The sequence below is a fragment of the Oreochromis niloticus genome, linkage group LG11 (assembly GCF_001858045.2).
Source record: "Oreochromis niloticus isolate F11D_XX linkage group LG11, O_niloticus_UMD_NMBU, whole genome shotgun sequence".
Classification (NCBI taxonomy): Eukaryota; Metazoa; Chordata; class Actinopteri; order Cichliformes; family Cichlidae; genus Oreochromis; species Oreochromis niloticus.
The window spans coordinates 37,504,935-37,518,609 of NC_031976.2; the positions used below are offsets into that span (position 1 = coordinate 37,504,935).

General features: G+C 42.0%; 1 protein-coding gene across 2 annotated transcripts in view; it reads right to left on the reverse strand.

Moving 5' to 3' along the window:
* Positions 1 to 13,675, reverse strand: part of LOC100708991 (collagen alpha-6(VI) chain) — a 74,412-nt gene that overhangs the window by 39,580 nt on the left and 21,157 nt on the right. For both annotated transcript variants that reach the window (XM_019364408.2, XM_019364409.2), the window contains exons 9-20: positions 12,421 to 12,990; positions 11,458 to 11,816; positions 10,696 to 10,774; positions 9,806 to 9,948; positions 9,231 to 9,323; positions 8,530 to 8,583; positions 5,902 to 5,973; positions 5,545 to 5,571; positions 5,394 to 5,438; positions 2,835 to 2,888; positions 2,538 to 2,600; positions 1,823 to 1,888 (exon numbers count right to left, since the gene is read on the reverse strand). In XM_019364408.2, coding sequence (XP_019219953.1) covers positions 1,823 to 1,888; positions 2,538 to 2,600; positions 2,835 to 2,888; positions 5,394 to 5,438; positions 5,545 to 5,571; positions 5,902 to 5,973; positions 8,530 to 8,583; positions 9,231 to 9,323; positions 9,806 to 9,948; positions 10,696 to 10,774; positions 11,458 to 11,816; positions 12,421 to 12,990 — 1,625 coding nt within the window. The remainder of the gene's footprint in view (positions 1 to 1,822; positions 1,889 to 2,537; positions 2,601 to 2,834; positions 2,889 to 5,393; positions 5,439 to 5,544; positions 5,572 to 5,901; positions 5,974 to 8,529; positions 8,584 to 9,230; positions 9,324 to 9,805; positions 9,949 to 10,695; positions 10,775 to 11,457; positions 11,817 to 12,420; positions 12,991 to 13,675) is intronic.

Sequence of the window (13,675 nt, forward strand, 5' to 3'; positions counted from 1 at the left end):
TGTTCACAGAGACAGTTTGATGTGTTGTCACTGTTATTGTCTAAAGTTAGTGTAATAACCTGTAATAATTCTGATCGCTCTGCAATGTTGATGTGGAGATTTCCACTATACAGATATACCATTAGTACATGGTACAGTACTGGAATGTTTGCTTTATCAAACTATGTGTGGGGAAAAGAGTGTGATTTATAGCTCTTAGTAACAAACAACAGAGATGACTGTTTAGATTTTTGTTTATACTATTTTAGTTTATTCTGATTTTGGGCTTTGGGAATGTGAGACAGAGATGTTAGGAAGTTTTTGCAACCTGTTGTGAACATATGAATGTGTTTAAATAAAGATCTGGCAGAAGCGAGAGAGGAAACACACTACCTGTCGTCCATCTCATGATTTATCTGTTCTTTTCAGAATCAGACATAATCTGTCGGCCGCCCTCTTGCTTGGGGCGTGTTACACATGCATCCATCTGTCCTTCCCTCATCCATCCATCCATCCATGCGTCCATCTGTCCTTCCATCATCCATCCATCATCCATCCATCCATGCATCCATCTGTCCTTCCATCAGCCATCCATCATCCAACCATCATCCATTCATCCATCCATGCGTCTATCTGTCTGTCTTCACTCATTTGTGATGTACATCAGGTGGGCTTATTGATTTAAAAGTAAAATTAATCACATTTTATTCAGAAACACTTTAAATTAGCAACTGGAACCATAATTCCATCAAAGAGTGTTCAGAGATGGGATGAGTAGCACGCTCCTTTTCTCATAGCCTTCTATCTAATCAGACCACAGGAGTCGCCCCCTGCTGACCAGGTTCAAGATACTTCTGTATTGGCTTCACTTTCATGTTCAATCACTGGCCACATATCTGATCAGCCAATCACGTGGCACCAAATGAATGCATGCAGGTATATATGTGGTGTGGTCTTTGGTACAGGACAGGTTGGTCTGACTATTCTGCTGATCTGTTGGGACTTTCCACACAATCATTTACAGAGGAAGCTCTGAAAAGACAACATGCAGCGTTAACAGCAGATCTCTGAGAGAAAAGGCCTTGTTGATGTCAGAGGTCAGAGGAGAACGTCCAGACTGCTTCGAGTATCTCTGAATCCACAACACATTGAACTTGAAGCAGATGGGTACTGCAGCAGAAGACCACACCACGCACTCCTGTCAGCTAAGAACACGGACTTCTGAAACTGTCTGATCCAATGGTGACCTCTCTTCTGAAAAGGAAGTGACAGGGTGTCACATGTTCTCCCTGTGTCCTCCAGCTCACTTCCACAGTCCAAAGGCATTCTCGTTAACTTGTGATTCTGAAGGTGTGAGTATGACTGTGAATGACTGTCTGTCTCTCTCTGGGACAGACTGGAAACCTATCCTCAGTGAACAACAGGCTCTGCATCCCCTGAAACCCAACGAATACTTTAGTGTCAAAAACTCGCAGTTCCTCTGATGCCCAGAAGAGGCAGCAGTGAGTCAGTCTCCATAGACACTCGTGTTGACTGTAGATCAGGTCATCTTCTAATTCGATGTTTGGGCAAGATACTAACCCGAGCTGCTCTCTGACACATCCGTCAGAGTGTGAATGTTAGAGAGTGAAAAAGTGCTTGTGTGAATGGGTGAATGAGGCATGTTGTACGAACTGCTTTGAGCATTCAGACAGATTAAAAAGTGCTATTTTAGAATCAGTCGTTTACAGCCTGATAAAAGAAAAATCAGCTTTAATCTCTGTAGATAATTTACGATAAACTAACGGCCGACATCATGGCGGCTAACGTTCAGCTTTTACATAAAGATGTGGATGTGTCTTACTGGTCTCCCTGGGCTGCCGGGGTCTCCTTTGGGTCCTGGTCTGGTGTTGTCGACACCCGGGGTGCCCTGTCAGACAAAAACAGTGTTCGGTTCTTGAAGTGGAGCTTTCAGCTGTTTCCCAGCTGCGATCAGCTGTCGGGCTTTCCGACAGAAGAAAGAGCCGATATTACATTTTTAACTGACATTAGTGACATTTAAATGTTTAAACACACAAAAACATCCTCAGAAAACATCGACATGCAGAGTTCTGCCAAAAGAAGTGATGGGTGGGTTTTTATGGCAGCACGACGTTTGTGGATTATTGTTGTAAATAAAGTGTTTTATGAGTGAATGTAGTGTGTGATCACATCAGACTGGAAACGCTCTCGATAAATTCCAGCTTATTTGTATTTGTTAGAAAGATCAGACTGACACCGACAAACTACATGATCAAATATCTTCACCATAAGTTTTGTATCATAAAAATATGAGCAGAAACTAAAGAGTCATTATTTCAGGATATTTTTCATGCTCAGGCCTTTGAAACAGGTTTTCTTTGTAAAAACAAAAAAACTGAAATATGAAAGGTTTATTTTGCTTTAGCAGTCTGATTGACCTGAACTTGACCTGCCCCCTCCTCTTCCTCGTCCCCCTCCTCCTCCCACATATTAAATAATTAGGAGAAAAAAGTCCATGTGACTGCCGACTTTTCTGAAGTGAAAGCACTGAAACTCACCGGGTCTCCTCTCAGTCCCTTCTGTCCTTTCAGCCCCAGCTCGCCTTTTGTCCCCGGGATGCCCTAAAGATGATATTTCAGCCTGTCAATCAACCTACCCAGAGGTCAGAGGTCAACAGCTCACAGCTTCATTTTTACAAGCTGAAGTCAAAACACGTTTAAAAAAACGAAAACAGAAACAACACAAAGGGTGTCGCAGAAACAATAACAGTAAAATGGATCAATCATTTCATTAGGTAACAACGATCAGAGCTGATGTAGCACGAAGCAAAGAAACTTTGAGTGGTTTTTGTTTACTGGGTTTCCCGACGGTCCTCGGTCTGCTTTCAGTCCACTGTGTCCCGTCTCTCCCTGCAAACAAAACCAGAAGCACGCGTCATCTCCTGCTCTTTGTCTCACTTCTTCTTCCACAGTCATAAACCATCATACTCTCCTACCATGATTTGTAAATCACCAGGATAATACAGCATGTGTAAATGTTAATATAAAGAATAATTTTCATATGTAATAATTCATTTATCTAATTTAAAATTATATGTATAATTTAATCCACAGTTGCATTCAAATGACTATATCGAACAGCAGGAAGCGTGCGAGTCCACACGGAGCCAGGTGATGATAAATTCACTGATCATCAGCAGGTGTCAGCATGTCTGTCAAAGCAGTGTTCAGGTGTGTGTTAACACATCACTAAGGAAAAAGGCCTCAGTCAGCGACCAGTGGGACATTGTCCTCTGGACAGCCCAGATGTTTATCAGGCTACATTCTGTTTCAGTCACAAAGAGGAGAAAAATCATTACAATATTAGCCTCAGCTAATGTTAGCCACTCCAGGGCCTCCTTGACTCCCCACTCAAACCAGTGTGTCCACTGGCCTGTAGGTCCCCGACACAAACAGAGTAACGGAATGCACGCTGTGCCAGGATTTATACATCAGGGAAACCAAACCCCCTCTGGCTACAACACAGAAGAGCTACCTCGTCAGGCCAGGACTCCCCCCGCAGCTCCCGGGAAGCTGAAGACAGCTTCAACCATTTGTGTGTTGAAAAATAGTAATTTTCTTGTTGTAACAATAGAAATCATTATTAGTTAGGTCTTCATGCATTCTCAATCATCCAGGAAAGTAAATCTCCAAAAGTTGAATCTGTTCATCTGGACGTAGCGTTTTGTGGCAGAAACGTTTCGTCACTCATCCAAGTGACTTCTTCAGTCTCAGCTGACTGCAGGTTTCCCCAAACCTTATAAACAGTACATTTGCATAATGACTGAAACCAGCCCACTGAAGGAACAATGGGCTGTGAGGTCAGTTCCTTCATCATAATTATGCAAATTCCCATGTGCCATGGGCTCCCCAGTTTCACCCATCGTGGCCAATTTGTACATGGAAGAAGTGGAAAAGAGGGCGTTGCTATCCTACCCTGGAACACCACCAAGCCATTGGTTCAGATATGTGGATGACACCTGGGTGAAAATCAAATCTCAGGACGTACTACATTTCACGGATCACATTAACTCGGTGGACCGACACATCAAATTCACCAGGGAGGATATGAAAAGTGGCAGGTTAGCCTTCTTAGACTGTGAGATTTCCATCAGTAATGGGGGACATCTAAAAGCTGACGTGTACCGTAAACCTACACATACGGATCAGTATCTAAGGTTTGACTCTCATCATCCACTGGAGCACAAACTGGGTGTCATCAGGACGCTACAACACAGAGCGAACACCATCCCCACTGACACAGCGGCCAGGGAGGCAGAAGAACAGCACATCAAGAAGGCCCTGAGTAAATGTGGTTATCCCAGCTGGACTTTTGTCAAAGCTGGGAAGGCACCTAAAGAAAGCTCCAGCCGATCCAAGAGAGAAGGACAACCGCTGCCCAGGCGAAAACCTGTAGTGATCCCATATGTGTCAGGAGTATCGGAACAGTTGGCCAGTTGACCTGGCCTATCTTGGCCAGGTCTCCCTTGAAAAAGAGGTTTTTAATCTCAATGGGATCTTCCTGGTTAAATAAAGGTTAATAAAAAAAATAAATAAACAGTTGAGACGCATTTTTTCTAAACACCGGGTCTCTGTGGCTTTTAAACCCCAAAACACGCTGCGCCAAAAACTGGTCCACCCCAAGGATCGGGTCCCCCAACACAAACAGAGTAACATAGTGTACGCTGTTAAGTGCCAGGAGGATTGCCAGGATTTATACATCGGGGAAACCAAACAACCTCTAGCGAAGCGGATGGCACAACACAGAAGAGCAACCTCATCAGGCCAGGACTCTGCAGTCTATTTACACCTACAGGCCAGTGGACACTCTTTCAACGATGAGGATGTACACATCCTGGACAGGGAAGAACGCTGGTTTGAGCGCGGAGTCAAGGAGGCCATTTACGTGAAAAGGGAAAGACCATCTCTGAATCGAGGAGGGGGCCTAAGGGTACATCTGTCACCATCTTACAATGCTGTGATTGCAGCCATTCCCCAACTCTCTGTGAATGGGACTCATGGCCATTGATCAGTGTTCTTTGATCAGTGGGTTTTGGTCAGTGATTGTTGATCAATGGTCATGGGAATTTGCATAATTATGATTAAGGAACTGACCTCACAGCCAATTGTTCCTTCAGTGGGCTGGTATCAGTCATTATGCAAATGTACTGTTTATAAGGTTTGGGGAAACCTGCAGTCAGCAGAGACTGAAGAAGTCACTTGGATGAGTGATGAAACGTTTCTCCCACAAAACGCTACGTCCAGATGAACAGATTCAACTTTTGGAGATTATTAGTTAGATTACTAGTTAGTGAAAAAGTAACGCCGTTAGCAACTCGTCACTGATCATAAGGCCTCAGTCACAGATGTTCATACCTGCTCTCCATCGATGCCGTTCAGTCCATCCTCGCCGTCGTCGCCCTGCAGCGTTGGAGCAGAATCAGCTGTTACGTCTCACTGCTGAATCTATGATAAACTGTCGCTTCTCCAGTAAATGCAGCACTGTCAGCAGACCTCAGTCACTCACCTTGTTGCCTGAGATACCTCGGTAGCCCTGCAGATACAAACAGCAGATTTAATGGTTAAAGCGCTCATGTTTGACTTTTTCAGCCTGGCTTCACAGGAATCTATTATTGGATTCGATGAAACGTCTGGTATATTTAATATTTGTGTGATATATTTATAACATACTATAAACAAACTTGTTTTTCATGTTAAGAACAAAAGTTAATACTAAAAATCAGTCGTCACACAGTCTGACATGAAAAGCATCTCCATGAACTCGTCTGTTCGACTGCAGCGTCATTTCCTCTGCATCGGTACGTGATCGATTAATGATCAGACTTCAGCAGTGCTCCTCTCAGAGGTATGACACATCGCGTACCTTCTGTCCTCTGCTCCCAGGACAGCCCCGGATCCCCTGAAGTCCAGGAAGTCCAGGAGGACCTCGCTCGCCCTGCAACACAAAAGCAAAGTGAGCCACTCTGGTTCGAGCTCTCTGTCTGCTTCGTCCTGTAGGTCCATCTGTCAGTTTTCATGTTATATGAATAATATCTCAAAAATACATTTGCATTTAAATAAAATGTAAATGTCAACTGCTTTTAGGTAGCACCCATAAACAGGAGCAAGCAGTTGGCAATTGTGGGAAAAAAGAACTCAATTTTAACAAGAAGAACCTTCAAAACACAACACAAACTACAAACTAGAAAATTCAAAATAAATAATTCAAAGCAAAATTTTTTAATGGAAATGAATTCAGGTTTGACGTTTTTTCAACCAGATTCAAGATCCTTTATCCCCAATCCAACTGTACAGAAGCTTCTGCTGAAACTTGTGAAGCTTTTTTAAATTTCTTTGTGGAGAAGATTTTATCTATTAGAGCACATATTTCACTCCCTTCTTATAACCCTTCTGTTATTTTTACGCCTTTAGCAGTTTTTAGCCATTTTGAACCTGTGTCTCTATCTAAACTGGGTAAAATTGTCACCCAAATCAAGTCTGGCTCTCCCAGTGATGTCCTTCCCCCTCGCTTTTTTAAAGAAGTCTGGGGCACTATTGGACCTTATATTCTAAGGCTTATAAACAGCAGCCTGACTTTAGGCCATGTACCTGTAATTTTTAAACAGGCAGTGGTCCAGCCTCTGCTGAAACGCCCTGGCTTGGATGCCTCTTTGTTGAGTAATTTCAGACCTATTTCAAAGCTTCCTTTTGTTTCTAAAATTTTAGAAAAAGAAGTGAGCTCACAGCTGCAGACTTTTTCAGAGAGTCAAAACATTTTTGAGGTATTTCAATCTGGTTTTAAAGCCCTTCACAGCACAGAGACTGCACTTTTGAGAGTCTTTAATGATATCTTACTAACTGCTGACTCTGGGAAGTCTGTCTTACTTGTGCTTTTGGATCTCACAGCAGCTTTTGATACAGTAGATCACAATATTTTGATTTATCGTCTAGAACATCATGTTGGAATTAGAGGCACTGCCTCGGAGTGGTTTAGGTCATACCTCTCTGATAGAAGTTTTTCTGTCTCACTTGGTAAATTTCATTCATCTTCCGCCCTCCTCCCATGTGGTGTACCTCAAGGATCCATCCTTGGGCCCCTTCTTTTTAGTATTTATTTACTTCCCCTTGGCCATATTATTAAAAAACATAAAGTTTCATTTCATTTTTATGCAGATGATTGTCAAATTTATCTCCCGCTGAAACACAATGACCTTAACCCCCTCAGGCCTATTTTAGACAGTCTTAAGGATATCAGAGCATGGCTGGCTCTGAATTTTTTAAACTTTAATGAAAAGAAGACTGAAGTCATTATATTTGGGCCAAGTGGACCTGGTGTCCCTCCATCTGACTTGGGTCCTCTTGCATCGTGTGTCAAATCAATTGTCACCAACCTTGGAGTAAAATGTGACACAGCTCTTAAAATGGACAAACAGGTAAATACAGTGGTGAGGAAAAGCTTTTTTCAGCTGAGGCAGCTCTCTAAAGTAAAACCTTTTATTTCTTTTTGTGACTTGGAGAGAGTTCTGCACGCATTTGTGACCACTCGCCTTGATTATTGTTATGGACTTTATATTGGTATTGATCAGGCTTCACTATCACGTTGCATATGGTCCAGAATGCTGCTGCTCGCCTGCTGACAGGGACACGCAAACGTGAGCACATTACCCTGTTCTTGCCTCCTTACACTGGTTTCCATTTTAGAATTCATTTTAAATTTTATTGCTTGCTTTTAAAGTCTTAAATGGCCTGGCTCCTTCTTACCTGTCAGACCTTCTACACCGATACACTCCACAAAGGTCTCTCAGATCATCTGACCAGTCACTCCTTGCTGTCCCCATGTCGAGACTGAAACACCGAGGGGACCGAGCTTTCGCTGTTGTGGCCCCCAAACTATGGAACAAACTGCCCCTCCATATTAGGCTGGCCCCAACACTTGAAATGTTTAAATCACTTTTAAAAACACACTTTTTTTCAAAGGCTTTTTAGGAGTATTATCAGAGTCAGTTTGTAGTAAGTTTGTAGTCAGCTGTTGGTCACTCTTAATCTTTTTACTTTGTTAATCTTATTCATTGTATATCTTATTGTTTATTTTACTCATGTTTTGATATTTAATATTTACACTGATTTATTTTTATCTTCTTTTTCAATTATATATTTATTTTGTTTATTGATTTCATTGTATGCTTAATGTATGGTTTTTAACTGCTATCTCTGTTTTATTATTGGAAAGCACTTTGGTCAACTTTGTTGTTTTTAAAAGTGCTATATAAATAAAGTTGGATTGGATTGGATTTGTCACATGCATAGTTATACGAGTACAACACGCAGTGAAACGTGTCCTGACACGCTGCTCGACTGTGCAAAAACAGAGAACATTATGTACAAATAACTGAATAAAATAAAACAATCTGGAAATTTTTACACTGAAAATCTGAAAATGTACATTGTGCGATTGTCTCATTTACAGCTGAAAGAGCTCGTAGTGGGATGAAGTGAGCAAAGAAGCACTTACACTGACTCCTTCTTCTCCCGGGAAACCTGGATGACCCCGCTCTCCCTCCTCACCCTGTTTATAAAGCAAACAGAACCATCAGAAAGAAAGCAAAGGGCTGGAAAAGCCTTCAGGAAACATTTCACAACTAATTAGATTAAGTGTCAGCTGGTCAGTAACGTGATATATTAAAATAATATTTTAGAGGCGGAGTTTAAGCAATCAGGTAGCACGCCATTAAAAGTGACTGTGTCACGGACACCAGAGCAGCTCCGGCTGCCGTCCACATGAACAGGTTAAAGCTCCATCATGCAGAGAGGAGCTCTTTTAAAATGGACTGAGGCAAAGTGGAAACTGATCTCAGGTCAGACCCATCCACACAGTCCATGTGTGGATGGGTCTGTGGGAGAGGGAGCATCCGCCCTGTGGAGCTGGCAGCTGGCACATCTGGACAGGCTCCGTCAGTGCTGAAAGCTATACACAGGTATCAGAGCAGCATGTTCTCTGTGCAGACGTGTTTTTCAGATACAGCCTTCATGTTTGAGTGGGATGATGCTAAAGAGCAGAATGCATCAGTTGCACCAGCACGCCTGCAGTCCAGACCTACGACCTGCTGCTCAGTTTCATGCAATGATGAATTTTTGCATTTGAAATGTGTGATATGTTCCCTGTGTTCTATAGTGAAAAACATTCCTGGTGTAAAGTTGGGGTTTTACACTCACCTTTACCCCTGGGGGGCCTGGAAGACCACGGGGGCCTTTGTCTCCCCAACATTTGCACATCACTCCGCAGCATTCCCGAGCTGTCACAGTGCTCTGCAGTCAGACGAGGGGACGAAGGACATACATGAACAATGCAAGCTTCTTTGTGAAGATCTTTAAGAGGCAAACGTCGGTTACTGAACTTTTTATCTTCCGAGAATCAAGACATCTCAAAATATTACTTGCTATAAACTCGTTTAAGAGGAACGATTATGTCAGCAGGAAAAACTAAAAACATCACAATCCTCCCGTCAGCCTCCTGAATGGCTGACGGGAGGATTGTGTCCCTTTGATTTCTTTGTTGCTTACGTGACTTTTCTTTCAACCTACCCGCATGTTTTGCACTTGGGTCCTGTTATCTCACCTCATGACTCCTTTACTGGTTATTCTGAATAAAATTCACTCACATTTTTTACATTATATGAATAACATGAACTTGGCTCCTTTTTACTCAGACTAAAGATTAAAACTTACTTTATTTGTCATTTAGAAAAGGTATAAACGCACTTTGCTCATGAGCAATGGGACTGACTTACAATCTGTTGGAATATGGTGCTGCCGATGCTCGGCATGCTGATTATGAGCTGATCAGTGTACCCGAATCCACGGCCAAACTCCACCTTCTGTAGCTGAGCGTGGTCAGTGCCCCTCAGAGCCACGGCCAGCAGGGCGCTGACTCCTGCAGACAGTTAGGACAACAGACTGGAACAGTGTGGCTTCACAAACACAGTGTACGTACATTTCCACTGGATTTGAATCAAGCAAACTGATTAGGTCTAAAAAAATATTTAGTAACTTCTCCTCATAGATTAGATGGATCCAGTCTGATGGTGATCCAAGTGCTTTTTACCCCTCAGCTGTAAAAGGCACTGATGTGAACGCTATAACTCGAGCTTCAAATTGATACCATAGGTGCTTCTATTAAAATCTTTGATTAGTTTGAATCTCAGTGACCTCAGAGCCACAGTAAGTCTGCTGAAGATCTTGCGGATGTTATAACTTGAGAACAAGACGACGTAGGATTTGAAATTGATATCTTAGGTGTGTCTCCTCAGAGGCCGAGGGGTTGCACTAGTATTATATTCAGTTCTTTCAGCTCTCTGTCATTCTACACAAATCACTTTTTCATGGTTGTTTAGGAAAGTTCTTGTTCTTGTGCTTCTGCTTATTCTGCTCCACTTTAATCACTTCCTTCCTCGTAGCCCAGAATTAAAATTAAAGCATGCGTTTTTATGTTTTAGTACACACATGGGACACTAGCCCATACATCTAATATAATAACTGAATAATTTGTGTGCTAACATCAGATCAAAGTGCATGGGGATGTCAATAAAGATGAGCAATGAAAAGTAAAGATGACGCAATGAGAAAACCAGAAGCAAAGTTTGGAATGAAGTGATCTTAGTAAATAATTGCATGTTTTTACCAGACTCTCGCAGCAGCTTTGATTCCCGCTGTAGACTCACGACGTTTTCATCGAGTCCATCAGAGAAGATCATCAAGACCTAAACGACAGAGTAAGCCACGTCCGACAGTTTAATGTGGATGACGTCTCATGAAGTGGTAATCTTCAGGGCTGAATAATGAAGTCAGCAGAAGTGCTAAACACTGCAGCTCCTCTAATGTCCACTAGAGGCTCCAGCAGTGAGTCAGTCCCCACATACTCCCGTGTTATAAACAAAGCTCTTTACCAATAGCAGTCTTCATGCTAGGTAACAGCAACTAAAAACTTGTAATGTAATTAATGTAATTGAATGTAGTGTCCAGTATTTGGCTACCCAACAGCCTCGGCTGCAGTTTATGTGCTAAATTTTAACAAGATGAAAAATAGCACAGTTGCATGTTAGCAACACAGGATATCAACTCATTTACTTGGATAATTTCATGGTGAAAATGAGAACTGAAGGATTCTGAAAGGTCTAAACTAGAGCTGTCAGCGTTAATCTCGTTAAAATGACGTTAACGCCATAACCGCATTAAAGCAGCAAATCTCCGTTAGCAAGTTACCGCAGATCGCCACGTGCGTGGGGCTGCACGGCGTCAACGTGTTAGAGCAGTTAGCTCATTAACGTGTTAGCACCGTGCAGCTCACTAGCGCTAGCTCACTAACAGAGATTTGCTGCAGTTATGGCGTTAACATCATTTTAACAAGATTAACGCTGACAGCACAAATCTAAACATGTCTCACCTTGACAGTAGCCTTGGACCTGGCTTTGAACCTCTCCTTGAAGAAATTCAGCAGCTCAGAGTTAAAGTAGGTCGGCTGGGACAACTTCCAGCTCAAGACTTTCTTCAACACGTCCTCACTGAAGTCTGGAAAACTTGTATCATACAAGGCCCTGCCATCTCTGTCTACCAAATGGAAGGCGATTTGGGTCTTGACCGGGGACCGGGGGACGCCAGTGCAGCACAAGTTTTCTACTGTTGAAATATGTGAAATATGATGGACAATCTCTTCCAGGTGTTGGATGTAGTCACGGATCAGCATGTTGTTGGATCCACTCGTGTCAGTAATATCAAATCCTATTGCAACGTCGATGGTGCAATCTGAACATGGGAAGAGAAGCAGGGAAAGGATGTTTGTCTTTGACCTTTTATAGCTAAAGACATTAACATGTGGACAAGAGGGGCTCACTAAATCAAACAACAGGATTAAACTATCAAAGGTACTGATGCTCGTGCTAGTACTGCTAACTTTAGGCAACAGAGTGGATACTTGATGATTTATGTTTACTGTGAATGCAGCACCAGTAACAGTCTTTAAATGATAAGAGGTAAAACATTAGGCATCTACAATAACAACAGCAGCTCTCGGCAAACCAAGCAGAAATTACTCAAACTGAAGACTGGGTGTGTTTACAGTCGAGGATGTGCATTTCACTTAGTGTGGGGTGAATGCACACAGCAGACCACCACCGGTAGGTACTTGTCCCCGAACAATGTGGTGTGAAAGCAGTTGCTGTTATAAATGGTGCCTCACATTGAGTCACCATTTAAAATACGGAAATTGCAGAATTTAATTACAAACAGTGGTGATTTGGATCTTCTGGCTGTCTGGGTTTAGTCTCTCTTTTAAAATAGCCACTTAAAGATTTTCTGTTCGCCTGATTATGAACTTACTAGTCAGGGACGTCTCTTTTTTCCAACTTACCAATTTCCGGCTCATCATCAGGCACAGTGTCACAGATTTCATCAATGATCTTTTTCTTGATATTTGCCAAGCTGTCAAAGCTGTCGACATTAAACACCTTCTCTGGCGTGCCAGTGATCTGCAGGAGCTGTAGGTAAAAGACATCTCCAACAGCAATGGCGAATATTGTAATCCCCATTTTCCTGAGCGCTTCTGCGGCATCCTCCACGTCATCATGAGAATTACCATCTGTGATCAACACCAGGTTCTTGGGAACGTCTCTGCGGCTTCCCTTTGATTCATGAAAGTAGTCCCTAATGTGAACCAAGGCTTCTCCAAGATAAGTGTTTCCACCGTTATATGGCATGTTAAGGATATGTCCAGTCATGTTCGTCTTGTTGTTGTACGTGTTAAGGTAAAACTCATCTTTAGGATCATCACTGAACTGTGCAAGTCCAACATGTGCCAACTCTTTACTGACATTAAAGTTGTCCACCACACTTGCTGTGAAGTTTAACATAATTGTGTGCTGGCTTTGGTTGATGCTGCTCGAGTAATCGAGCAGGAAGACCAAGTCTGTCTGGTTGCAAGCTGCCAAAGAAAAAGCAAGAATGAGACATTTGACGTCATTAATACACAACAAGCCAACCAAAAACCTGATGCCAATTCTTTGGTTAGTCTTTAGAGTCTATCATGACACTGGAAGAACGGTTAACCAAAAATAAGATATTAATGAAGAACTTGGGGAACATTTTAAAAAATGCATGTAAAGATTGTGAAACATGGTCAGATAAGGGGTAATAAGCGCTTAATTTAAATTATACCAAACAAGAAATGAAGAAAGAAAATAAATCAATTCTAAAAAACCCAACAAAAACCTATAACACAGTAAAATGTAAATAAATGCAATGATTTCCACATTTCACAAAACTATATTTTATTAACAAAAGAACCCATGAAAATCTGGCTCCAAAAGGCTGGAAAAGTAAGTGGTACTAAAGAAAAACAGCTGGAGGAACATTTTGTGGGGAATTATCTAATTAGTTCTAGTATAAAAAGAGCTTCTTACAGGCAAATTGTGGAACAATTGTAGAATAATATTCCTCTGGGTACAGTTATGAATATCTCATCATGTACAGTACATAATATCATCAAAAGGTTCAGAAAATCTTGAGAAATCTCTGTGTGCAAAGGGACAAGGCCGAAAATCAACATTGGATGCCTTTAATGTTTCACCCTCAGGCAGCAATTCATTAATAACAGGCATGATTCTGTG